The sequence below is a fragment of the Delphinapterus leucas genome, chromosome 8, assembly GCF_059928025.1.
Source record: "Delphinapterus leucas isolate spDelLeu-1000000601 "Yukka" chromosome 8, BTC_Dleu_Yukka2, whole genome shotgun sequence".
In the NCBI taxonomy this organism is placed as follows: Eukaryota; Metazoa; Chordata; class Mammalia; order Artiodactyla; family Monodontidae; genus Delphinapterus; species Delphinapterus leucas.
In genome coordinates, this window is record NC_143136.1 from 86,936,156 (window position 1) to 86,963,982 (window position 27,827).

The 27,827-nt window shown below is 35.0% G+C and overlaps 1 protein-coding gene across 7 annotated transcripts in view; it reads right to left on the minus strand.

Annotated features, from left to right (window-relative positions):
• The window catches only part of ARHGAP15 (Rho GTPase activating protein 15), a 623,182-nt gene that overhangs the window by 475,564 nt on the left and 119,791 nt on the right, over window positions 1–27,827 (minus strand). For all 7 annotated transcript variants that reach the window (XM_022569650.2, XM_022569649.2, XM_022569655.2 and 4 more), the window contains one exon: window positions 15,840–15,929. In XM_022569650.2, the coding sequence (XP_022425358.1) occupies window positions 15,840–15,929 (90 nt within the window). The remainder of the gene's footprint in view (window positions 1–15,839; window positions 15,930–27,827) is intronic.

Genomic DNA, 27,827 nt, shown 5'->3' on the forward strand with positions numbered 1-27,827 from the left:
GCAAAGTTTATGGGAGAAAAGTAAGTGTAAGGATTTTGTTGATACAATGGAAATCCTACACAAAGTAACTTAAGAAGTGATCCCTCTTACATCTCTCTGCCCCTGAGTCAGATTGGACTCATCAAAGTAGACAATTCAGAAATATTTCACCTTTAATAAGTAAATTTAGCAGATTCATATGCTAAGTGAAAAAAATAAATAATAAATATGAATTAGTAATCACAGACATACATCATTTCTTTGGTAAATAATGTCATATATAAATCATGTCTTTGGTAAAAGCAATCTAATTACTTACAATGACAACTCCTGACTACCTTTAGTTCACCCTGTTTGGAGTTCCAGCAAAATTAGTAGAATTGCTACTTAGTCACCAATAGCAAATAAGTACTCTACATAACCCAAGTATTAGTTAACTTTCTTAGAGCTTGCATTTGAAAAATAGCTCAGCTACTTTCTCCAGTTACTGAAATTTGCACCATGATTTGATTTGTGTTACACTGAAAAAAAATAATTTTGTTTGACTTTAGAAGATAAAGTAACATGTGTTATCAAAATGGCATTTTATATGGAGTGGAAAAATTATTTAAAATAAACTGTGAAACAACGGATGTAATAGGAATAAATGGGAAATAGTTGAGTGTTATTCAATTTCTTAAACATAAATTAGACATTTTTGAAAACTGACTTTTTCCAAGATTCTGGAGTTCTACTCAGTACTGTGAAAAAGTAGTAACTGAACACACAATTTCTAAAATAACTACCAAAAAATTATTTAAAACCTAGACTTTGATGTAACTGAATAACTTTATTCCCTGTTTTTCATCAGTTTTTGTTCCTGAAGTTAACCTAACACAGATTTAGAAATAATAAACTCTTGAAAATTGAAAATTTAATTTAATTAAGGAATTCAAATAAATTTTTAATCCAAAGCAGAGTATTCTTAGTATCATGCAACTTTAACATAGACTATACCATGCTTATCTTTGGGTTTAATTATGTAAAAAAAAACAGAAAGAAATAAATGAATTAAACCATCTTATTTACATATTTTAGGAAGAAAAAAAGAAACTAAAAATTAAATCGATGAAGGTAGGTCTGGGAATCACATGTTAACCTTGCACAAATAAACACCTTCTGACCTGAAATATCCTGTGAAAATTCTGAGGACAAATAATAGCATTCTCTATGTGTATATTTTTCAAAATTAAAGGAATTGCTAGAATATTTAACTCCAAAATGCAAAGCAACATGGACTTCATGCTTTTTCCTAACTAATGGTTTTTAACATGAAGGTCATTTTCAACCTTTAGGAACAAATAAAAAATACCATTTGCAATGAAAATATGACAAATATAATTTTCTTAGGTCATCTGCAAGCTTTTCCATCAGCAGCACAGAAATCAAATTTCTTTTCTTTCTCCCAGAAACTCTTGAAGTGCCAAAACTTTTCAGCTATATTTAGATTTTCCAACTGTAGCTCTATCTGGTCTTATGTCTTACGGCTCAAATTTTGGGTTAGAACCTCTATAGTTGCTGGCCTAACAATGACCTGTGACAACCCTGGGTCCTGTTGATCCAGACCATTTAAAAAAATAGCATAAATATACAATAGTCTCTGATTTTTAAGAGGCCAAGAAAGATACTATCTTGAAGACTCTGAACATACTGTTCCATGAGCATTTGCTGTGATTTTTTCTCTTGTAACTTTTCAAGCCAAATTATGTTGCCTCCACCTAATGTTGCAAAAACTTTGGGTGAAAGCCCAAAGTGATTCTGAGGCTCTGGTATGGTTCTGTGTAACCTGGCATCTTTCCTGGAAGTTAACTTTGTTAGGCGGCTATTTCTATAAACAAACTGAGTAATAGAAAAGACACATGATGAGATGAAATGCTACTACCTGCATTTTCTCTACAACCCTGTAAGGAACTAGTGCTTGGTAGTTAATTATTAGAAGCTGACACCATGAACTGGGTTTCCACAACCTTTACAAAGGCCTTTTATACTGGCTGGATTTTACTTTCAAATATGTTATTTTTTTCTTCTAAAAATCAAGCCATTGAATTTTCTTTGTAGGCATATTACTTGTATCAATTAGCTGTTGCTCTGTAACAAACTAGCCCCGAATTTAGTGGTTTAAAACAATAATCTTGTATTTGTTTACAATCAAGAATCTGGGTTGCTCTTAGATATTCTTGAACAGTGATATTATCACAAGTCCTGGACCTCCATGACAGGTGAGTCAGTACACTAGGCAGCAGGAGTATTTCTGGATGTCATTCACACATCAGCCTGGCTATCCATAACTTAGCAATGCCTGCAGCAAGCTCAGGCTATGGTGTAAGCTCTTTGACTCTTGAGTCATATGACTCAGAAAATTCAATGAGGAATTACAGTATAATGCTGCTGTGGAGTTTGTGGCAGTTTATAAAAAGATCCTCACAATGAAGACCCCCAGGGTTGTGGAGGAAGGCTTTGCTTCCTTCAGTAAAGAAATCCTCACCACCTAAAACATAGCTCCTGGCCTATTACTGGGTTAGAACAGACTGAGCACCTGATCACAAGATGTCAAGTGACTATGTGACTTCAGCTCCCATGATGAGCCAGGCATTGTCAAATCCATTGAATAATAATATTGGACAACAATCCATGAATGGAAATGCTATATTTAGAATTTGGCCCAAGCAGGTCCAGAGGGCCTAAGTAAGTTACATGAACACATGGCTCAAAGCCCCATTATATCTGTCACTATTGGAGTAGTGCTTCTCCCTGAGCTTGCACCTATGGCCTCATGGAAGTTCCTAAAAGCCAACTGATGAAGGATGAAAAAACTCAAGCCTGATTCATGAATGGGTCAGCTCAGTATGTTGGTGAACACCAAAAATATGAACTGCAGCTGCACCATAGGCCGACCCTGGGGTGAGCCTGCAGGAAAGTGGTGAGGAGAAATATTCCCATGGGGAGAAATATAAGAAATAAACTTGACTTGTTCACTCTGTAGAGAGCAGGGCAGCCTGAGGTAAGCATATAGACTGATTTCTGGAAAGTGGAGAATGACTCTGCTTGTTGGTCAGAGGCCTGGAAGGAAACAGTCTGGAAGGCTGGAGATAAAGGAGTCAGTGGACTCATGGGAGTAGGCACAGGACATGCAAATCATTGTGTTTCATCTTCATGTGTTAATGTCTACCAGAGAGTAAGTACACCAGATGACTTAATCAGTTGAAGTCCTCTAACCTTTGTCTTTAGCCACTTGGAACTTGTATAATACACTCATGAATGGAGTGGCCCTAGTAGCAAAGATGGAAACTATGCACAGATGCCAAACCATGGCTCCCTCTAACCAAGGATGATATAACTCCTACCACTGCTGATTGCTCAGTCTTCCAGCAGCAGAAGCACAACTGAGTCCTTAAGAGACTAACCAGGTGCCTGATAGCAAATTCACTGTATCAGAGCCCTTCCTTTGAAAGTGGATCCCGGGATCCACTGTTCTTACTAAATAACATATTATTTGGTAGCAATCAACCTAATAGAATAATGGAATGACTTCTTAAAGTCTCAGTTAAGGTGATAGCTTAGGGATTAGACCCTGTTTGGTTAGGGTGCTGTATTGCAAGATGCAATATATATACTGAATCATTATCTGATATATGTTACAGTGTCCCCAACAGCTAGATTATATGAGTCTAAGGACCAAGAGGTAGAAGCAGGAGTAGCTCCTGTAGTAACCCATTTGCAGCATTGATACTTTTGACTTTTGCAGCTTTGGCTCTGCTAGATTAAAAATTCTTGTTCTTGGGATGGGGGAGAAGTTTGCTTCTGGCAAGGATTAGTAATGGAATCACTGAACTTAAAGTTATAATCACTGCTATGTAACTATGGATACTCAAGCAGTGGACCAACAGACAAATAAAATACCTGCTATAATCATGAGGATAACTGGCCCTATTATAATGAGAAGGTGAAGTTGCTTCTGTACAATGGGAGTTGGAGAAATGATTCAGGAACTCGGGGAATTCACTGACATGTGTCTTGTTGTTTCTGTGCCTGGTGAGAGCAGTGAACTGTCAACTGCAGCAAACAGAGGCTGGCACTGTCAAAAAATTAAGGGCTCAAATCCGTCAGGTATGAAAGTCTGATTCACCTCATAAGGCAAACACAACAGACTAGTTGCAGTCCTGACTGAGGGTGAGGAAAATCTAGAATGAGTGGTACAAGAAGTAGATGATTAATAGCAAATATGACCTCAGACACAGTGGCAGTAAAGGAGTGTAACTTATACCACCACAACTTTTTTACTACCTCTTTTGAAGAAACTGAGGCCAGCCACCATCTTGGAATATTCAGAAATGGATTAAGGTTAACATGAGGTCCAAGTCAATTTGAGTATAGCAAGGAGTGAATTGCATCACATACTTCTTGTGTCCTGCCTCACATCCTCTTGGCTTTACCTGTGACTCTAGCTGTAGCTGGTGTAAACATTTCTGTGAGGGCTTCACATTCCTTTGTCCTGACTTCATCTTGCCTCAAGCATGCACCAGGTATCTTTCACTTTCTGTCACTGATATTCTCTAGTCTAAGGAGGAGGACACCTGAAAGAGCCTTCTTGGTGCACACACAGACACACACATACACACACATGTGCAGCCTAAAAGTCAAGAAGATTTAAAGATATTATCCCATCCGAGGTGACCCTAAACCAAAGGGATGAGAAGCTGATGAACAAATGCTTCATTCTGTTAATCCTTGGGTGAAAATTCTGACAAGCATCCTAACCACTTTGACCCACTCAATAACGTTCCTTGTAGTGCCTTTTTCTCCTCTGTTTCACTCTTTCTAGTTCTGAATTCTTGCTTTCTGGGACACCTCGCAAATAAATTACTTGCTACAAAATTCCTAGTCTCTAACTTTGGTTTGAGGGGGAACCCTGCCTAAACCAGAGGGCATATATGGCAAAACTGTTTGTTTAAAGAGAATTCAAACCTAGCTTCCTATGAAAGGAATGGATCATTCCTCCACTGAGATACAGCTGTCACTGTCATAAAATTTAGCATAAACAAATACACCATTAAATGCCCTGCTATAAAATGTAACATCCAGCAATTACATACTAAAGGATTTAAGGTGACATCATTCATTATTGTATGTGAATGATTCTCCTGGCTAAATGGGAATTTAGTGTTAAGTAGCTGTAAAAGCTGCCAAAAAGCAAATGTTATTGAAACAAACATTAGCAACTTATGACTACAGCCTGGAGCGTCCTGACCATAGCTACCATCTCTATTACGGAGCCATTAGAAGCCACTATAGGGTTGTATCCAAGTTGAATAGGAGAATAATTTACTTGAAATTTTATACTTATAGGTGAAAGAGACTGGGGCATAATCATTATAGATTTTACTTTCTTTCTAAGGTTTTATTGTTGTTTTTCATATCCTCTTCCTAAATAGAGACAGGGGTAGGGGTAGGGGATTAAGCGATCTTCCCAGGGAAAACTAGCAATGTTCTTCCATGAGTCAAATTAAATATTTTGAGGGAGAAAACATTTTAAGTGGCAAAAGTAGGTAGTTATCGAGGGTATTATCAAGTATGCATTCACGGAGTGAAAATCTTAACCAAGAATTTAAAAATAAAACCCACAGCCTTACTTTAAAAACAGGCATTTACAAATTTTTTTGCAAAGATAATATGCATTTGATATTATGATTCTCCCAAGTTAGTGCAATGGCCTTTTGTTATCTGACTTTTACTAAATTATAAGGTGGTTTAAAGATGTAGGCAAATAGCTGGCAGAAACTGAGTATTGACTATTAAATATCATCCCTGAGAATTCAGGACTGAACTTCAACTTTCCTCCTGGGGTAATTTTAACTCATTATCTCCTATAATCTTTAAAGACTTGTGATCTATATAAGCATACACTTTAAGGATCAGGATTTTCATTACATACAATGAGACATTCTACAGTTATTAGAAACAAAACATACACTGAAGTTGCCAAGATAACCCTACTGCTTCTGATTAAGAATGTGTTAATTCACTGATGCTTAAGAACCATCAAAATTCCTTAAATTACATTTTAACTATTATATTTTTGATAAAAAGTACAGCATGAGCTGAATATTTGTCATTTAACTTGTAAATCCATGAAGAAAGATGACTTCGTAAGTCTCTGAGTCATTACCAATTAATCAGATTTCTTCAATATAACAATTGAATGACTGGGAAGAAATCTTGTATTTTATGAAGCCCTACACATTTCTCTCTTTTGACGCTGTAAATTATGTTATTTCCAAAATCAAGCTCAGTAAGTGGTAACTTAAAAAAAATTCATGCTTAGATCCAAAAGAGGGATTACAACATCTCACATATATTCTTATTTAAGCAATATAGTATATCTTTAGATTCAATAAATCTTCCTAATATTTGACTACATATTTATTTTCTAACAGAAATGAGTGTTGATAAAATTCATCAGTCAATAACAGCCAAGAATAACTTCCTTAGATAAGTCATGGAAAATATACTTTCATGTTCATGACAAAAATTACACAAGTGTGTCATTGCCTCCCCTGAATCCTCCATTCTATGACAGGACAGAGAGAAAGGACTGCCATCAGATGAATAACATCTAGGGCCATGGGATTTCAGGTTTAAGCTTAACAACATAAATAGAGACCTCTTTTGAATACCTCTCCAAAGCACCCAGCCAAATCAAATCAGCAAAGTCAGTGTTGAAATGCCAACTAGCCACCAGATGGCAGCAATGCTTTTATGAATAATGTGGCATTATGTGCAGTCCATCTAAGATTTCCTATGTTAATAATAGAACAATCCTTACTTTAGCAAAAGGACAGATTTGTTCGTAATGAGGCCAGCCATTTTTTTCATGTCACTAGTTATATTTTGTGGGATCTATTTGCTTTCTAGAATTTGGGCCCCCCCAAAATATTTATTTTCTTACACATTAAACATTAAATTGTTGTTGAATTTCATTTTGATATCGTGGTAGAAAATGCCTGTGGCTTGAAACAAATATTTTCCTTTCTGATGGACAAATAACATCTGCGGTTGTAAATGTTCCAGTGTAGCTGTCAAAAGAGAAGGGTTTCACATAATTTCCTGCCACCCTCATCAGTCATCCTACACATCAAAAGAGTGTGTTCATAACCTCCCTTCCCACGAATTGATTTCAAATCTATCACAGATCTCAAATATCAGAAGCTTCTCCTCTACTTGATCATGGGTGTGAGAATTGTGAAAAATGAAGCACTGTTTAAATTCAAGTTTTAAAAAAAATCCCTAAAAACTATCAAGGTCTATATTACTCAGGAAGGGAATCCTCAATATCAATGTTTCTTTCCCTTTTGGGGCTGTTTGCAGCATTTGTTAACTTCTCCACTGTAAATTTTTTTTGGTTTGCACATGTTCACCAAGGAAGTCAGACTTAGAATTTCTCCCAGTGCTGGAAATAAAATGTTAGGCAAAGTGGTGGGATGAAGGCCAAGGATCTAATAGCTCTCCACTAAAAAGAAATTCATCTAAAGCCTCCAAGTGAATGTGCCTCCCTTGGTCAAATCACCTCATACTGATCTGTTATCTGAAAAGAGTTTAACAGCTTCCTTCCTGATCCTTCCCCACCATCAGGCATTTCATTTCATCGTTTCTCTTAGATCATTTCTCAACATTCTGTCAAGATAAAAAAACAGCCTCCTCTCCTTTTCAAACACCGAGAATCCTTAACTGTCCTGCAGTGTTTACAGCCTTGCTCTTGAATATTTATTTTCTACTAAATTTTTAGTAACATATTTAACTCAATATATTGAGAGGCTGCATAGATTCTACAAGTGGCCTCTCCAGTTCTGTATGAATGCTGGCATTTTCCTTTAATTTTAAACTTATTTTTTTCTTGTGTAAATTTCACACCTTTGTTATGGATGCTTGCTTTGTTATTTTCTTATACTGCTTTAAACACTGCTTTGAGGTTTGAGAGTTTTGCTCACCACTGCCCAGATTTTTCCCTGCTCAGTGACTTGTGGCATATAAATGCTGTGAATATATATTTTTTTCTCTTGCTTTCAGGTCCAGCCTCATTACCTTATGTTTCTAAAAACTGAATGGCATCAACTATATCTCTGCCAGTGATCCTACATTATCCAAAACCACTCAATTTTATTTCACCCTGTGTCACCCTCATGGACAAGCTATAAAATGTCATACCATTTATTGGCCCCATCTATTATTTACCAGCTTTAGGGATTAAATCGTTCCTTTTTCTGGAAAAAGCCTATTTACTATTAAAAGAAATCATATTCATCATGAAATAAACACAGTTGTTCTCCTTTAAAATAAGAATTTTGAAACAGATATGAAAAAGGAATAAATTGGTTTGAATGTTGTCTTGCTAGCATCAGTGTAATATCTTTTGTACTTTACAAAAGGAAAATTACAAATGGAAAAACCATAACACTTGATGATTCTACTTTGATGCCATGAAATCCCCCATTGGCAGTGGTGGCTTTTGCTCAGGTGGGTGTTATGAAGGCCCAGGTTTGACCCCACATAACTCAGCTAGCCTCACTCTGGTTCTGCAGACATGGGGAAATGCACTGTTAGCCCATGTATGGCTCAGTGACCAACACACCAGCTCTACCAAAACATCAAGAAACAGAGTGTGTTCCATAAGAGGAGAGGATTTACATCATGATGTCAATAAATGAAGAATGGCATGTTGCATTTAGCCTGGTGTCAAACTAAAATCCAGAATTTATTCCAAATGGACAACTCTTATCTTTGAGCACACAGAGCCAGCTATTCCAGAAGGCAATGTGAAGTGAGCTAACCAGTGACATAAGCCCATTAGGTAACTCACATCCATTCTTCTGCTAAAATATTAGAAGTATAAGAAGACAAGTTGACATTTTCTCTTTTTTTTCTTTATATTTTTAATTTTGATTAATTTTATTTTATTTTGGAACCTTAAAATCTTGGTTCTCTTGGCTAATTTGGGACTAAAAGGTACTAGTATGGCTATTGTCAATCTTTACTGTCATCCAGTAGCATTCTGCTTTGATGAGAGTTTAAAAACAAATGAAGACAGTAAGGTAGAAGACAGTGAGGTAGCATTGTGTCCTTTGGTAGTTAGTATAATAAAGAAGCTGTGCAAATGAGACCATATCCTCACAGACTTCCATGCTTCATGGAATCACCAGGCAACATAAGCTTGCTATTGTTTTATTTGATAATACACCCAAGGTATCAGTATCTTAATTCTATACTTGAGATTATACCTGTTTTTTACAGAGATCTTTATTACTTCTCAAAAGTTGAACCAGAAAAAAGACAGTGGTTTCCAAGTAACATGGTCTGAACAAACAGGCATGTTCTTCATTTGAGGGGTGTACTTGCCATCCAAGGACTTGTTTCTGTTTCTCTTTTCATCAGTCAAGCTAACATGCTCTTTGGGTCTCACCTTAGATTTCTGCAATCAATTTTATTTCCTGCCTCCAGGCTCTCTCCTTTGCAGTAAGTCTTATATACACCCTTAACGTTAATATTCCTAAATGAAATCCCCAATTATAAAAAATTATACCATTCCATTCATCAAAATTCTTCTGTGAAATCCCACTGGTAAAAAATGAAGCCAAAATCATCAAAATAATATCCCTTCCCCTTCAATCAGAAAAAAAGTGTTGTCCTGATATCTAAGTAGGGGAATAAAAAGAGTTACTGTTGTCTCTCATTTGGGGGCATAGTAGCTGCACTTGTCTCTAAGTTCCCCTTTGCAAGATGCTCTCAATAGCTTGGTAGAGGCTTTCAGGGCAAAATGCTTTTCTTAAAGTGTTTACTGGGATATGACATTAATTAAATAACTTGTATTGATTAGATATTACATTAATTATACTATTTACTTATAGGCTAGGATATTAAAAATAATTTCAGTAATGTTTGAGGACATATATCCTTAGACAATGAATGAACAGATTTTCAATGGTATATTTAATCTTAGTCTCTTGGTTAAGTTCATAAGGTAGTACAGAGAGTACAGAGACCCTGAATTGCATTTCACAGAGGCATACCTCTCCTACCCATTTTCTTCCAAAATCCACATCTGGAATTGTTCTCAAAGTACTGTGAGATGATGTGGTTAGAAGATGAATACAACCCCATCTTATTTATGTTAAAAATCAGTCCTTTGGAGTTGCTTTCAAATACAGGGCTGTTTCACTTTAACCTTAACACAGATGGGAGGCAGGTGAGTTAAAGGCTTCTCTCTTATTTCTTTGCTGTGAAAAACTGTAAGCTGGAGGAGGGATCCTACCCTGGGTTCTACATAAAGTTACAACTGACATCGCCAAAACTGGAACACACGTCCCCAGACTCTTGCGCTCTCTCCACTGAACCTTCTGAATGATGGATGAATATCTAATAAGTAGATAAAATGATTGGGGACAAGAAAAAACTAAAAAACCAACTGTATTAGACATTAATGCTGCTCTTATTCTGGTTTATTTTTAATGCCATGCCTTTTAAGATACTGTGAGTAATTCTCCAAAGTGAAACCAGCTTTACTCGAAATCTAATGCATATATGAATGTGAAGAATCATCCTTTTGCATTTAGTCTAACTACAAGCATTGAAAAATGAAAGGGAAAATTGATAAAAGCTCAGATTTATTTTAAACCATCACTTTTAACAGAAGGAAATGGATAAAAGCAAAATACCAGTAGTTTTCCTTTTGGCTTAAAATGACATTTTCCAAGATGTTATTAAATTATCTTCGCATTAATAAATTTAAGTAGTACTTAAAGATTTTAAGCTAAGACATATTCAGATCAGGAAGAGCTATCAAATTATGTTTAAATGTAAAGCATATCCATGGAAAATATTACATGAATATGTTTAATATACATCATAGTCAGAAGACTCCATCCAAAGTCAGAAAAGAAATACAACTAATGATAAATCTATTCCGAGATTTACTTTTAGGGACAGAATTGGCTTCCTTGAGATATTTTTATACGTTAAAAATGAGCCCGTGTAATGCAAAAAAAAGAATCTCAAATCCAAGAAATTTGGCCATGGTTTTTGTTGAGGTTATAAATTGGTGGTGAGAGGAAAAAAAATAGACTTTCATCTTCTTGAGTCATTTAATTTTTTTCTGCCTTTAAGGCAGGCAATTGATACAGTTCTAATCAACCATAATTCATTAATAGTAGAATTATCTTATTTAAATCACGTAATCTGTAGATGAGCCTGCTGCATGTTCATGGGTGAAATTTTTTGAAAATTTTATTTGAAAGGAAACTCAGAAAAACTGAGGCCTAGTCACCATCTGGCTCTGAGAAAAGGTTTAATTATTTCAAATGAGTAATCAACTACTGTTGTAATGAAAATGACCAAGAAAACAGATAGTATTTTTCTTATTCTTAACCCCCATTTTAAAAAGTGACTAGAGATGACACTCCAGAAATCATCTTGGAATACAGAGCCTATATTGTGGACACAATTTCTTAAAATTTTTTTATGACAATGAATTTCTTCTCTTTTTTTTTTTTTTTTTTAACTGAAGCAATGCAATTTTAGCCTTAGCAGTAACCACTGAATTGGTTAAAAGGTTTCCAGTCTTCTGGTTTAAAAATGCAGTATGGGATATAGTCTCTATCTTCGTATATTCTTTGAGGAGGCAAAACTAATTTACATGACAGGAGTAAAGAATATTTTAGTGCTAAATTAAAAGGCATGGAATTAATTACAGTGCTTGGGACCATCATATATTTAATAAGAGGGCAGCTTCTTGGAAGCTGGGAATGTTTTAGAGGTGTGTCATCTATTTATTTGATAGCCATATCATGAACTCCTTTTCCCCAGACTTTCAAAAATGTTTAGCTCAGAGAGCCTTATGTTCAAAGGAAGGAAGGAAACCTGAGTGAAACTTTTCCTTCAACTTTGAAACAAAAAGATAGTAGATGTTTAAAAATTACTGATTGTTATAAATTATTTTACAACCATTTTCTCAACTGAACTTCTATTGAAAAGCTTTGTAAATGCCTGACGTATCCATGAGGAAAGAGAAGGTGACAGAAGCACTGCTTATGTTACAGATGCTGCCTGACAATACTGCCATCCTTTCACATGGTTTTATTTAGTTATTACAAGTATCTCTCTGTAAATGACATTTAGGATTATTTAAGATTATGTTGTAATCCTTTTAATCCTCAGTGCTTTAAATTTCAGGCTAAACACCAAAGAGCAAACTAGCACTTAGCAGAAATGCTTAAAACATGTGATTTGAACATAAATCTTTTTATTCACTCTTTCCCTGATGAAGACCTAGGGTTGCTCTTAACTAAGAAAACTCGTACCACATTTCATTACAATTTACTCGGTTGCTAAATGCTTTCTCAAGCTACATCAAACTTGTGATGGTTCTTGACAATTACGCTAAATGCAGAATTGAACAAAAGTTAGCAGCAATGAACATTTACTAGTTTAACTTAGAGTGTGTATGACCTTTATAATAAATACAATATGTCTTTCAGTGTTGGTAGTGTATGTCTGTGGAAAGGACCATTCTATTTCTTAACGTCAAGCTATTACATGTGGGTATATACATTGACACATACATCATATATGCATACATGTATGTACATTTATACTTTAAACACATATTATGACTTGTCTATGTCTACTTTACATATATATATTATAGAAGTTGCTAAATATCTTTAATATATTATTTATTATTAAAGCTACTTATGTCAAAAACTGCTCTAAAATAGGCAGATGTTCTTGAACTCAGCCAGTGAGCATCATTCTGAATTACTGAGAATAGTTGAATACAAAACCTAATTAGTTAATGCTGGCACAGTTATGTTACTATGTACCAATCAAATAAGACTGAATCTACATCAAGAGTTTAATAAGACTTTGACTATAAAGAAAATTTGACTTTTAATGCAAAAAGAAAATGAACTCAAATGTCCAAATGACATATACAAAGGAAACAAATGAAATCCTTCCATTTTTTTGTGTCACAAATGTTTGCTTCTGAGTCTTTCAAGCATATCTCAGGCACATGTTTGTTTGTTTTCCTCTTCATTTTAAGTTCAACTTCTCTAGAGACATTGTAATTATGTGGCATATAACTGCTAATCCATCAACTTTTTAAAGACAGATTTCAAATTTTAAATTATTTCTAATTTTGCTTTTCCTTGATTTTTCTTGAACCAAAAATCTCAATAGTCATTTGCTATCTGTAATCTATAATTCATAGACTGAGATTGAACACCATGCCTAATTCAAACTTGGTATTCTAAAGCTACTTCTGATGTAGCACATCGGCTAAAACTGTGATGGTCTTTTTCACGGAGGAAGAAATACTTCATTATCCTGTAGGTAATGAAACCCTTGAACACACACACTCAGATACCCCAACAATGCCTTAATACCATGTTTTTGAGATATAATCATGTTTATTCTGATCATTTGAGAGTTATTCCATCTAATGTACCTAATCAAATATTGATGCAAGTCATCTAGAGCTAGCTCTCTGACAAATCCTTCCCGATGCTTTTTTGTTAACAGAACTATAAAAGCTATCTATATTGTTCCTCTTGAAATGCTTACTTTCACTATGGATACGTATTAGTCAATTTTACCTAAGCTCATATGTTTAGATGATGAAAAGATTTCAGCATGACAAGAAAACCACATGATTCACCCCAAAAAGAATGAAGCAGGAAATTAAACCTGAAACTTTCTTTAGTTTTATTATTTGCAACATCCTTATCATCACCTCTTGTTTCTCTAAACTAAAGGGTACAAGACAAAAAAAGATAAACTGGATGTAAGAAAACTGAAGTCCCATGAACTGCTTAGGTATCTTACAAACAAAGCTAACTGGCAAGATTTTCACCTCCAAAAAGCTACCAAAAGTGAGAATAGTTTTAATATCTTTGGAAGTACCTACATTAAGAAATAAGAAAAATGAGTAAAATATTATAACAGAGGTAGTCACACCCCGAAAAGGTTAGGATGATAACATATTATCAATGTATTGGTTTAAATATACATCTATGAATATTATATTCACAGCTATGTAAAATTATACTTAAATACTTTCTTCCATATTCGCAGCCCTGTACACATCATACATGTTTGATTATCATCCTCATTTGTGATCTAACTTAACTCTTCATAAGGTTAACAGAAGGAACTGAAAAAGTCTTCCTTAGTTCAACTCCGAGGGTTTCTACTATTCAAGAATTATGTCAGTGTCAAATTTTAATGTCTTTATTTTTGTTTTGTTTTGTTTTTTATAATGTCTTTATTTTATAACATTGATGATTAGGATGCTAAACTCACAATACATAATAAAACTAAACCACTTAGCTCACCCTACCCTGCTCAGAACTAGCCATACTGATTATCTAGGTTGTCACAGAGGCTAGGATTATAGCCCCTAAATTTTCTTATTTATAGCAGAATAAAAAAAAAAAAAAGCAAGAGATTGGGAGACAGAGTATATCACTGATCTACAATTCCTCACTTTAAAAAAAAATTTAATTTTACTTCTTGATTCTGTAATCACCTTCTAATCACTTTGGGCTTTAGTCCTTTGATTTCTTGGCAAGTATATTTAGTTTTCTTTATTTCTTTTTTTTGTTTTTCTTCTTTCCTTCCTTTCTTTCCTTCTTCCTCATTTTTGGTTAAAAAGAAAAAGGAAAACAAAAAAGCCTCTACCATATAAAAATGAATACCTAAATAGAATTCAACTATAATCAGAAAAATAAGTTATTCCATAATATGTTAAAAGTGTTTATTCATGTTGTTTTGTTTTGTTTTTTTAATTAACATAAGTCCAAATTATTTGGCTAGAACTCATTGAGCATCTGGAAAATGCAAAAACAAACTGAAGATCAGATTTTTCTTCCCAGTGAGAGTTCAGATAAGAAATGTCACCTACCTATACTTCTATAAGACCGAATACATTAATTTTAGTGATACATTTAAGAACAGAATTGACTTTTCTTCAAGTGTTAAAATGGTCTCAGAAGACATTTGATACAATAATTATGATAATCTAGTTCCTACTAAATGATATAAATTCTAAAATATACCTATAAAGTTATTGGTTACTTTGGAGATATAAAAGTAAATTAAATGTCATGTAAATATAGAAAAAGATCAACTTCCATAATCTGAAGTTATTAATTGCCAAAGGGATTTCAGTAATATCATATGTGAAATATTAAGTTTTCCCATTTCCTTTCTTTCAAGGATTTCATCTGGTGCTTTCCATTCAAAGGAACATGATTGAAATTATTAATCACAGTTATTTTTTTCCAAAAAATTATACAATATGAAAAATCCAATTTTTATAAATGTTCAGCTCTCTCCATCCCCCAAGTTACATTGGTAAATATAATTTATGACTGGAAAGCAGGAATGGCAATGAATGCAAATAGTTTATCATAATTAGCAAATCTTACTTTGTTTACGTCTGAAAGTCCTACATTAAATCTATTTAAGTCAAGCATTCTAGGTTTGAACCACAAACAGCTATCAAATACACTGCAAAATTTAATGACTTTCGGGTATATAATTAATCACCACAGAACATATATTTTGTATTTAGATAGCAAGCAGTCACCAGGGAAAAACAACAAAACAACCAAAATTCAACAAGGAAGAGAAGCCAGGTTTTTCACAATGACCTCTACACAACTAGTTCATGCACATGAAAACATCGTAACAAGGTAGTCTTGTTTTGATTACCCAAGAGAGCTCAGATTTAGAAGGAATAGGAATAATTTGAATCTATGTAGCATTCTTACCTGAAAGACATTCTTTCTGCTTGATTTTTCTTTGGCCCATTCAATATATGCCCCACACAAATCCACACTTTCTGGTTTGTGCCCAGTTTTCTGCAAACGAAAATGCAATAAGAATAAAAAGCATACAACACTGGAGATGCATGTCAGAAAAAATAAAGCTTTATTGACTTAGCAGCTATATATTTATGGTATAAAGACTTTCTTATCTTTTTTCCAGTTTCAAATAGATATCCTCACCGTCATGTTCATTGCAGCATTATGTACAATAGCCAAAACATGGAAATGACCTGTGTCCATCAATCCATCAATGGATGAATGGATAAACAAAATGTTTTATATAATATAATGTTTTATATTATGTGTGTGTGTGTATGTATATATATTATATATATATACATACACACACACACGTAAGTTAGACAGGAGACAAATTCTGCATGATTTCACTTTTATGTGGAATCTAAAGTTTAATTCATAGAAACAGGTTGGTTACCAGGCACCGGGGTAACTGGAAGATATTTGTCAAAGGGTACAGACTTTCAGTTTTAAGATGAATAAGTTCTGGGGATCGAATATACAGCATGGTGACTATAGTTAACACTTTACTGTATACTTGAAAAATGCTAAGAGAGTAGATCTTAAATGTTAGAACCACACATACACACACACAAAAAGGTAACTATGTGAGGTGATGAATGTTACTAACTAACCTTAGTGTGGTAATCATTTCACAGTATATCTGTATATCAAATCACCACATTTCATGCCTTAAACTTACACATTATTGTCAATTATATCTCAATAGAGCTTAAAAAAAGAAAAAAATATTTAATAAATATTAAGTGCCAACTGTATGCCTTTTAGAAATTCATTTTTCAGACTTTAAGTCTATACACATAAGTATAATGTGTATTTGTATTTAGTAAATTTAATTTAGATCAAATAGATTATGGTGTGTGCCTCCTTTCACACAATACAATGTGTATGTTAGTGAAAAGCTGTTTTTACTTCAGTAATTCATAATAGTTAATAGGAATATCCTCTGTATTTGCCTCTTCATATTTTTATTTAGTTCAAGTGAATCACACTTACATAACTTTAAATTTGCAAAACTCCAAACATTAAACAAAAACTTGCCTGTTTGGGAGATTTTTTTACTATTTTTAAAGAAAGTTAAGCCACATTTCAAAGACTCCAACTATTTTCATATGTTCTGAGCTACTCTAGGTTTTCCTATAGAGAAATTCAGTTTCCTCAAGCCATTTTCAATAGAATACTTTAAAATTTTAGTGTAAAAAGCTTATAATATATTTAGACAATGTTAACAGTATGAACTTTAGGTTAAAGCATAAAATTATGGAAAAATGGCAAAAATTTTATAAGAAATCTGTCCACAATTGTTGCCTCATAGCCACTATGTTCTATCGGTTTAAAAGAAATAAATTATTTTTCAGAAGAAGCCAGAAATATGGGGTTTTTTAATAGTAAATTGTGAGATTTTTTGATCTTTGGCAACTCAATAAAAATTTTTTTGGAAACATTATACAGGCCAAGCATAACTTTCCTTCAGGATAAATTCGGCTGGCAAGATGACAATTGATAGCATAGCTTTCCTTTGTCATTTGGTAGTAATCTCAGGAAAAACTAATCAAGATGAGCATGACTCTTATGGATGCTTCAGATACTGAAATATTTTTACTATTTTCCCATAATCTGCCACCCAGGTCATCACGGCTGTGGAAAATCTCAAGGCACAATAATAATGTTCATTGTTGAGTGATTTATGACATAGAAAAATTAAGAAAACCTGCTTCTACAGTTAATTGAATTATGGGACGCTCAGAACCAATAAACATATATAACAAAAAAGATTATCTCTCCCACGTAATGCAGTCAGGAAAAAAAAGATGGAATATGATTTTATATAAGAAGAACTTTTTATGGGCCAAACACTTCTTATGTGTTTTATGGCTATCAATTCTTTTAATTCTTATAATACCTGTATGAAGTATTATTATTTTTTAAAATAAATTTATTTATATATTTTTGGCTGCGTTGGGTCTTTGTTGCTGTGTGTGGGCTTTCTCTAGTTGTGGTGAGCAGGGGCTATTCTTTGTTGCGGTGTGTGGGCTTCTCATGGCAGTGGCTTCTCTTGTTGCGGAGCACAGGCTCTAGGGGCATGGGCTTCAGTAGTTGTGGCATGTGGGCTCAGTAATTGTGGCTCACAGGCTCTAGAGTGCAGGCTCAGTAGTTGTGGGGCACGGGCTTAGTTGCCCCGCTGCATGTGGGATCTTCCTGGACCAGGGCTCGAACCCATGTCCCCTGCACTGGCAGGTGGATTCTTAACCACTGCGCTACCACGGAAGCCCAGTAGGTATTATTATTATTATTACCATGTTACAGGTAAGAGAATATGCCAGAATGGTTAGGTAAGCTTTCCCAAGGTAACATAGGTAGAAAAGGAGGTGCCAGGATTTAAATGCTAGCAGTCCCTCCAGAGTCTGTTTTTAACCACTATGTAGTCCTTAAAAATTGAATATACACTATGATCATATTCATGCTAAAACATGAAACATTTTGGGAAAAGATATGCTTTTCTTACTAGACTAGTACAGACATATTGATCTTGTTTCCGTCCTTCTCTGTTGAACTTGATCTTCCCATTGGGCCTTTACACCACCTGTTTACCTGGAATACCTCCCAATCTTCACATGGCTGACTCCTTCTTCTCCATCATGTCTCAGCTGAATGTCACCTTGTCAGAGGTCTTCTCTCTGACTGTCTTATATAAAATCATGGCATTCCAGGACTCCTGATTACTCTCTACCTATTTATTTTAATTTCACCACGGCCTTCCTCCTAACCGAAATTAATATATATATATATACACACACACACACACACACACACACATATATATATATATATATATATATATATATATATATATATAGTTTTATATGCTGACTGTTTTTCTCCCACTGGAATTTAACTCCCTGAGCTGTGACCTTGTTTGCCTTTTCCTCCACTATTTTTCCAATGTATGGAACAGTGCTGGTACATAGTTGTTGTTCAATGAATATTTGCTAAATTTGTGCATGAAGGAAAATACCAAAATGCAACTAGCATTTGTGCTTTGGAAGGAAGGTTTGGGCGTCTTAAAATTCCTAACTTTATAACAAGCAAGATTTGTATCTGGTCTAATGGTTAAGTAGTCTTTGCTTTGTGATTTGGCAAAATGTAAACAGTTTAATGGACTCATATGTGGATTGAACATAGGATTTCACAGAATCATGCAATAAACACTTACTGTATATATACTAAGTGTGGGTGTGTTAGCTACTGTGTTGGCCTATATCTTGACTCTTCCTTTAAGAATCGTATCCTAGCCTCAGACTCTGTATAATTATCTATAGACTCTCTAGAGAAAGAGAGAGAGCTAGAGGAGACTTATGGGTAAAAAGCAATCTAAGCTTTGCCAGTGTGCTTACCATCTAGTTCTGCCAGCTTCTAGCTGTCCTCATCAGCGTCATATGCTAAATCCGATGGCTTTGGCACCTGGCTTGGGTTTATCTCAGTCCAAACACTGCCCATTACACTTAGTCACCTCCTAGTGCTCATTCATGTGACTTTGACCCGTCTCTTACATTCTTCATGAGCTCACTGCTTTACCTCCTCTCCACATTAGCAATCTTCATTGTGCTTTCTGCCTAACAAATCCCATTTTCTGAATCTGCCTTACTCCCATCTTGTTATGTTTGATTTTCGAGGTTATTGAAATCTGCACACCTTTGTGTGTTGTCCCAGCCTCTCAAGTCCTTGATTTCACTTCCTTTCATGTCCAGACCTGTGCCTCTGATTCTGCAGTCAATTCAGCCTCTCTCTCTCTCTTTCTTTCTCTCTCTCCCTCCCTCCTCATTGGATGATCCACTCCACTCTCTCATCCACTTTTTCTTCTTCTACAATCTTCCTCATATTCCTCAATTCTAGAGAAATAACTTGACTACTCAATGTAGTAACATTACAAATAATGGCCACCTACTTCAGCTGGGCTTTTGATTCTACTTAGCAATACTATTGTTACTGTGATAAGGACACAACGTATCCATGAAATCATTACCAAGACCAATGTCATGAATACTTTGCAAACTTTTTATGCGCTCCTAGTCAGTTTCTACTCTTCCTCATGGTACCTCTCTCCCAAAGCTTTACCTTTTTCAAGCCCACCAAATGGCTTACTCATAATTCAGAGAGATCATAGAGCCCTGGTGCTAGAACATTCGCCATTCTTCCCTCTTTCATAGTTAGTCTGTGTAATGCAAATGAACAAACAGAAACTTTAATAAATTTCTATATGTCTTGCCCTCTGAAAGCTTTATATCAACTTCTCATTTATTCCTTACAACAAATTTGTGAAGTTAATACCATTGCCTTTAACTGACATGTGAAGAAAACTCAAGCAGGGAGTGGTTAAGTGCCTTACATAAGCTCATGCACTTAATAAGGACCTCAGCTGAGATACAAATTCATTTTTATCTGACTCCAAGTCCCAAGTCCTTATCACAACACAATATACTGCCTCCCCTCCATACCTATCCTTTCCTCCTGCTAGGTCACATAATGCCTTTTTCAGGTCCCAAAGTAAGAATTAACACTTTCTATTTCTTCCTTGTAAGTGTCATCATTTCCCACTTTTGCATCTGTTTCCCAAAATTCTGGACCTGGGTCTGTGACTCTGGTCCACCTGTCCAATGAACTCGCATGTCTGGGCACGACAGTGTCATCTATGAGCATCAAAATTACCTGGCCTATCAGTGCCATATACTGCATGAACTCACAAGGCATGTCTTGTTTTGCCTCAGAGTAAGAGATGCTCCTTCTTCAGCCCAAGGTTTTTCCTCTATAGTTCCTAATTCTATCCAATCTCATTCCTTATTTTCCCTAAAGTAGATTATATCCTTTAGACTATAATCACACTGAAGTGATTATAAAAAAATAAAAAATAGAAGAAAGCAAGCACCAATGCCACAACTTCACGTTTTCTCAATCTCACCTATTTCCTTTCATGATTACCAGGATTCTTCAGAGTTTCCTGCAGTCACATTCTCTGCTCCTGTTCTATTCTCTTCTCAACCCACTGCAGTCTTTTATCCCCTTCCTTGGTTAATCTAATTCGTCTTAACCATTAAGGTCAACAGGAACAGTCTGATGCTTTCTCTCCCATCCACATTCTGGTTGAACTCTGTAGTACTATGAGATTCTGCTGGCCCTTCTTAAACACTCTGTCCTTCAGCTAAGGAGACATTTTCTCTCCAAATTCTTTCACCTTTTATACTTTTCCTTCTCTGTTTTTTTTTTTTTTTTTCCCCTCACTGACTTCTCTTCCTCAACCAACTTCTTAACTTCTTAAACGTTAGTAATCCCTGGTTTATGGTTCTAGGCTTTCATTATTTCTCATAGTTTACATGATTCCGTGAGTTTTGATTTTGCCTGTGGCCTGATCCATCACTTATTTATGTTAACTCCCCATGATTCCTCTGGTCCCCAGCTCCCTCTTATGTGTCCAAACTCTATTTTCTAACTATCATTAGGATATAGCACAGACATCTCCTTGAAATCACTGTCTTCTTCTCAGACTTGTCCCCTTTTTTCTATTGCTTGTCTTGGCTAATCATTTATCTCCTTCACTCTCTTCACTTTCTTAGTTCTCCTCTTTCCATCAATAGCCACAACCAAAAGGTACAAAGCCCAAATTCCAGAACGAGATCACAATCTCTTTTAAGTTCTTATTTTCTCTCATCTGAATTTCTCTCCTTCCCATTTCCTCTGAACTCAGTAAAAACCATTTCAATTCATTCTCCACATTTTGAATTTTTTTCCTAAAATACAAATCTCACAATATTTCTCCTAGAAAACTTGTTATCTACAAGATAATGTACAAATCCCTTAGTAGAGTATACAGGCTTCTTTTCATCATCCCACAACCACCTTTTCAGTTCCATTCATCCCTCCTTTTTTCTATACATCAGCAATGCTGAATTCCAGGCAGTTTCCAAAATGCTACATGCTTTCACAACTCTATATTTTGGGGAAGTGAGTATGCATGTACCCTTTTCATCTGGAACACAGTTATTTCTCTTTTCATCTACTCTCTTTGCCTGCCATCTGCCCCAATCCTGCTCATTTTCATGATGTAACTCCAAAATAATTTCCACGAGGCTCTCCTTCACCTCTGCAGGCACAGTCACTCTTTCCTTCTTACCATTTCCCCTACTCTGAAAAACATTTTTTTTTTTTTTTTTTACAATTTGTTTTGTTATTCACACATTGCAACTACTTTTTGATGTGTCTCTTTCCCCCAGCTATACAATCAGAGAACAAGCTGGGTTTGTCTTATCGGTCTTCATTTTCCCCAAATTTAGCAAAGTGGCCCAAAGTAAGCACTCAACAGAAGTTTGTTAACCTTTGAATGAATTTATGAACTGGATGGAAAATTGCAACAGAAAATTTCCAGATTCATTCCAATGAATTAATAAAATTAAGAATACAGCTCAGAATTATAGTTTACAAAATGAGAAATATTTAGGACATAAAAATCACTACATTCCCATTTATACTGACCTTTAATAGGAACTGATCTTATGGCAAAATTGAAGCAAATAATAGAGATTTGGGGTGAATTTAAAAGTATGCCAGAAAAAGCTAAAGTGATTTTGGTAAAAGTCAAGCAAATAAAAATATTAGCCTCAAGAAAAGAAAACTAAGATAAGTAAATGAAGGACTATATAAAAATGATCCTAATCAATTGTTTATTTTTACAAAGTTAAAGCAGAAAGACCTAGGCTTGAAGAACAACTTTAGGGACTAGGCTTTATTAGAAGGGAAAATTATCAGTGTTTAAGTGTTGTTAAATATTGGAATAAGTAGTTCAGAAAAGTTGTAGAATTTACTTGGAAGACAGTCAAGATTTTATTCCATCTGAAATTAAAGAATCCTTTAATAGAAAACGTATTTCTGATTCTACAGCTATAAAACACATGAAAAAGTCTGCTGAACTATATGATGCCAATGTATCACATTGTACATCATTATAAAAATGTACTTTTAAAAATTGACTAAATATAAACTTAAGCCTAAGAGTAGACATATATCTATTCTGGGTAAACTTAAAATATAAATGATTTTTAAATATTTAAATAGAATTATTTAAAAGTTACTGCTTCTGGACAATAAAACATAAAAGCCTCTTTGTTGGAGAAATGTGAAGTCATTAAAAATTGATCTTAGGTCTTGTCCACTTCTGATTTTTATTATTCTCTTAGTCCATCTTTACCATTTCTCAATAATAGCTGGCAGGGTTGTCTCTCCATAATATATTTTTCTCTGACTTAGATTATACCTTTGGGATTAAGTTTCCCATTTTTCTTTATGGGATATTTGGGGGCTTTTAATGTATATTAAGAAAATATCAAAGGCCAGATGCTCTTTTGCTTGATGGCATTTTCCATGATGAAGATTGGCCATGTGTGTGGGCAACAAATCACTGGGCCACTCATTCTCATACCCTTATTACTAGATGTGGTTGAAAAAAAGTCAAGGCTCAGATTTTATGAAACAGTTTATTAGCTACCATTTTTTATTTTGGATTAATTGCTATTCCAGAATATAGACTCAGATTGTCCTTATCAGTCTGAAACATGAAACACAAAATCTGTTTAGAGGAATTAAGTTTTATCACATAACTGGTTTTGATTCTGGAAAATCAGTCATGGAGGAGGATAAAACTCACTTATAAATTCTCATTTGGGCAAAATGATTTAGGAAAGAGTGCTGAATGGATACCTGATCTTATTAATGTCTAAAGTATGGCCGCTGTCAACATAGAAGAGGATACTTTGATTGTTAAGATGTGGGTTTTATGTATATGAATATAAATGGTGTTAATAATAACTGAAATTGTTTCTCCAGTGAAATTTCTCAGTATATTACAAGACCAAATCAAACCAGATTTTCAGAAAAGCAAAGCCTTGTTAGTGATTTGGGGCACTAGAATGTTATGTGTTTGTTTGTTTGTTTGTTGAGGAGAAAGTATTCTCCCTCTTTTAAGAATTTATTGCATTTATTCCTGAATCAAAATCTTGCTAGAATAAATATAATAGCTTCTATTTAATCTATGTTTGTTGTATGCTTATATTGCCTTAAATTTACACTATGTAAAAACTATTTAATTCTGCAATGTGAGCAATTTGGGCACATTTTTGATGACTCAGGCACCTCCTCAGATTCCCTCCTTAGACCCTCATTCTTTCAGTCTGCCTCAGTTGTCCCTGTAGATGACCAGTGATGCTTGGGCCCATATGGTCCCACTTCCTGTGGATGACCAGACACCTTCTTGGAATGCAAGGCCCTCCTGGTTGCCAAGGTGCAGACTGGCTTTTAGATCCCTACCACATCCAGATTTGGATAAAATACTATTTTACAGGGTGTAGGATCTGACCTTCTGCATAGCCATCCAAGGGTGTGCCCAGGATCCACATAATACAGGGAGAAAATACTCCAGGCAATAAATTTTAACCAAAAGGAAGCAAGAAATGGGAAGAAACAGGTCGATATATTCCTTCTCCTACCTCCATCCCTTCCTCCTACAGACTGCTTCATGCTTTCTCCAGTTTATTTGCAGCTTTTTTGCAAGTCAAGTGGTACACCTGCCCAGTGGTTCTCTGTGTCTCTGAGGCTCACTGTAGAGTAGTAGCCAGCATGATAACACATCCTCTCTTCTATTTTGCATCATCTCCTGCCTCACTTCCTTTTTACTTCACTCTCTGTGTCCTGGGCTCATGCCTCCCAAATAAAGCATGGATGCTTAATTTGGGCTTTGTTTTCTAGGGAATCCGGACTGAGACAATTGATGTTACTCTCCTGTGTCAGGGAGGCATAGCTCTCCACTGAAATGTGTGCAGGGCTCTCTCTTCAGGAGTCTAGAGTTGTCATTGGAAAGTATTGGGTTGGCCAAAAAGTTCATTCTGGTTTTTCCATAAGATGTTACAGGAAAACCCTAAAGAACTTTTTGGCCATCCCAATAGCTCACCAGCCAAAGGCTCCATTTTTTTCTATCCCCCTTTACACCAACCTGTGGCCACATTACCCATTCTCATCACTGGAATGTGAACAAGAACAATGTGAGACACCTCTGTGCTCACAGCTTTTAAAGAGCATGCAGATTTTCCTATGCTCTCTTAACGTTTCCTTCATCTGCCACTAGGGGATGACAGAACCAAAAGATGGGAGAAGCACAATGTAGCAGAAAGCTGACCAGGAATATCTGTTTTGGCCTATGGTATGAGTAAGAAATGAGGTTCTGAAGACATTTTGAATTGTATTTGGACAGCAGGTAGTGTTTCTTTACCTGAAAAATCTTGATATTATTGTTAAGAAAACTAAGACAAGGATTTTGAAGTATACTGTCATTAAGTGAGTTTGTGCATTTGAATCCAATTCTGATTCCAAAGTCTGTTCTCTTAACCACTATACTCAATTGCTTCATGTAATAATAATAACAATAATACCAATAATAAATATAACTAATATTTATTATCTTTGCTGTGTGTGCTTGCTACATCAATTTTCTCACACAATCTCACAATAGCTCTATGAGGTAGGTACTCTTATTAACCCCATACTGCAGCTGAGACATCAAAGAATTGTAGCAACAAATAAAATGTGAACCTGGGATTCCTAACCCAGGTTGTGTGACTTAGAAGCCCCTATTTCTACCTAATATGGTATACTGCTTCCCAGAGCATTTCAATTTAGTAGTGACTTTTAAAGGAAGAATAAATACATATATTCAGTAAATTTAAAAATGCACCGTGGAGTAAAAGTCCGTTTTATCTTAGAGAAATGTAAGCTCTAAATCAGATGTATTACATTGACCAAAATGATAAACCACAGAGAATCAAGCTTCATAATTAAAATACTTTTCTGAAGAGCCTAAGGTGAGGTTTATTGGACAGTAAGCTATTACCCATTTATAAGGCATCCTATCAATTTCATAGATTTTTGTGGTTATTAAAAATTATGTACGATACAGAATTTATTGTGGTTAATGGCCAAATCTTGAGAAAATTATAACCAGAGAACATGGCTTCATTTATATTAATATCGATCACTTGATTTCATTTTTTTCCTTACAAAGTTTGTGTTAATAAAACACTAGAATTCATTTTTCCTTTATTTCTTTGATCTCCACCTGTCATTCTCCAGGTTTTGGACTGTTTTTTCTTTTAATTTTTAAATGTATGTTGAGACCGTATGATCGTGCAATCTATGGCTGTACTAATAACCTGCCCTAATGTTAACCATGCTGACTTCACCAGAGCACTATTATTGTGAGAATTTAAAATGCCTTCGTTAGGCTAAGGTTGGTAGATCTATTGTTTGCACCTCCATTTTTATGATCTTTTTGATCTTTTTGAGCACCTCCATTTTTATGATCTTTTTGAACACTCACTTTACACAGATAAAATCATTCCATATTCATTTTATACAGATTACTCAATAATTCATGAATAGCTTGCTGATTGAAACTATTTTCATCTTTTTTTGCTAAATCACATCATTTTACTCCCATAAATAAGTCAATTTTTTTATTAAAGTCATGCTACAGTGAATGAACATTAAATATACTGCATTATTTAATTAATGCTTGTGCTCATTATTTGCACTGGAAGTAAACAATATTAAGAAAAAGTAAACAAATTATTTTAATGAAGTCTTTTATATTACTCTTTTTTTGCTTTCAAGGTTATGGCTGAATGAGTGGTCTAAAAAAGTTAATAGTTTATTAAATGCCTTGGAAGAGTTTTCTGTCATTAGAAGTAAAATTTGCCAGTGTTTGCCTCTGATTAGAAGTATTAGTACAACGTAAAGTAAAAAACATAAAAGTAGCCCCAAAAATCCCAGTTACATACACAATCAACATGTTGGCTCCATATAAAACATTCTGGCTTTAGAACTATACAGTTTGAGGGGAGAAATAGTCCGTAAAATGTTTATAATACTTCTGAATTTATGTCAAAAGTGACACTAAGTTTTCTGAGTACCATGAGATAAATATAAAAGGAAGTAAGGTCCACTTGGTCTGATTTTTGGTGGCTGTGGAGACAAGAAATTTCCTAATCAGAAATAGACTTTGCATGATGCATTTATCTCAGTAGGGTACCACACTGAACATATATTCTGGAATCACATGAAAACACCTCCAGGTTGCTACTCGTGCTCACTGATGTGCTGATACACCCATGTTTTGGGCACTGCATATTTTTTAGTTCTTCCTAGATGAATTACCCTGCTTGCTTTCTTTGCACTAGGACTTCTTTAGCAATGACCATGCTGCTAAAAGATCAGGTCATAGGAAAATATTAATATATATTCTGAGTAAGAAGATGCCCTGTGATTTACTAAATGCTTGGGACCATAATGATGACAGACTTAGCCGTTTTGCTATTATCTTTGTCAATAAGAGCACAGGCGTTATTACTCTCATCTATTTCCATATATTTTTAGAATAGGTTTTTCAGATAATTTAACAAGTCCTACCTTCATTTTTTTAACTGTAGGAAAAATATATCTTAACTCCCCAAACTGTCTCTGAAAACTCTGAATCTCTCTTAATTTGAGCATATGCAGTATAAACTATAAAGGGCTCCACAATGCCTACAGAAAGAAATCATCTCCTCCCACAATCCTGTTCAAGGTCTTTCATGAGCTGATTCCACACTGACTTTCTAACCAAGTTAGAGCGCTTGCTGTCCTACAACAATGTTCCTCAACTTTTTTTGAGGCAATCCCTCACTGGCAGTGCATCCAGACAACTTACAGAAGAAACACAAAATAGTCTGGATTGGGGCATATATACCCTAGGACTCAGGGAACCACCAAGAAACATTTTTAAGAGCAATGACTAGCACAGTATGTGGAGCAAGGCAA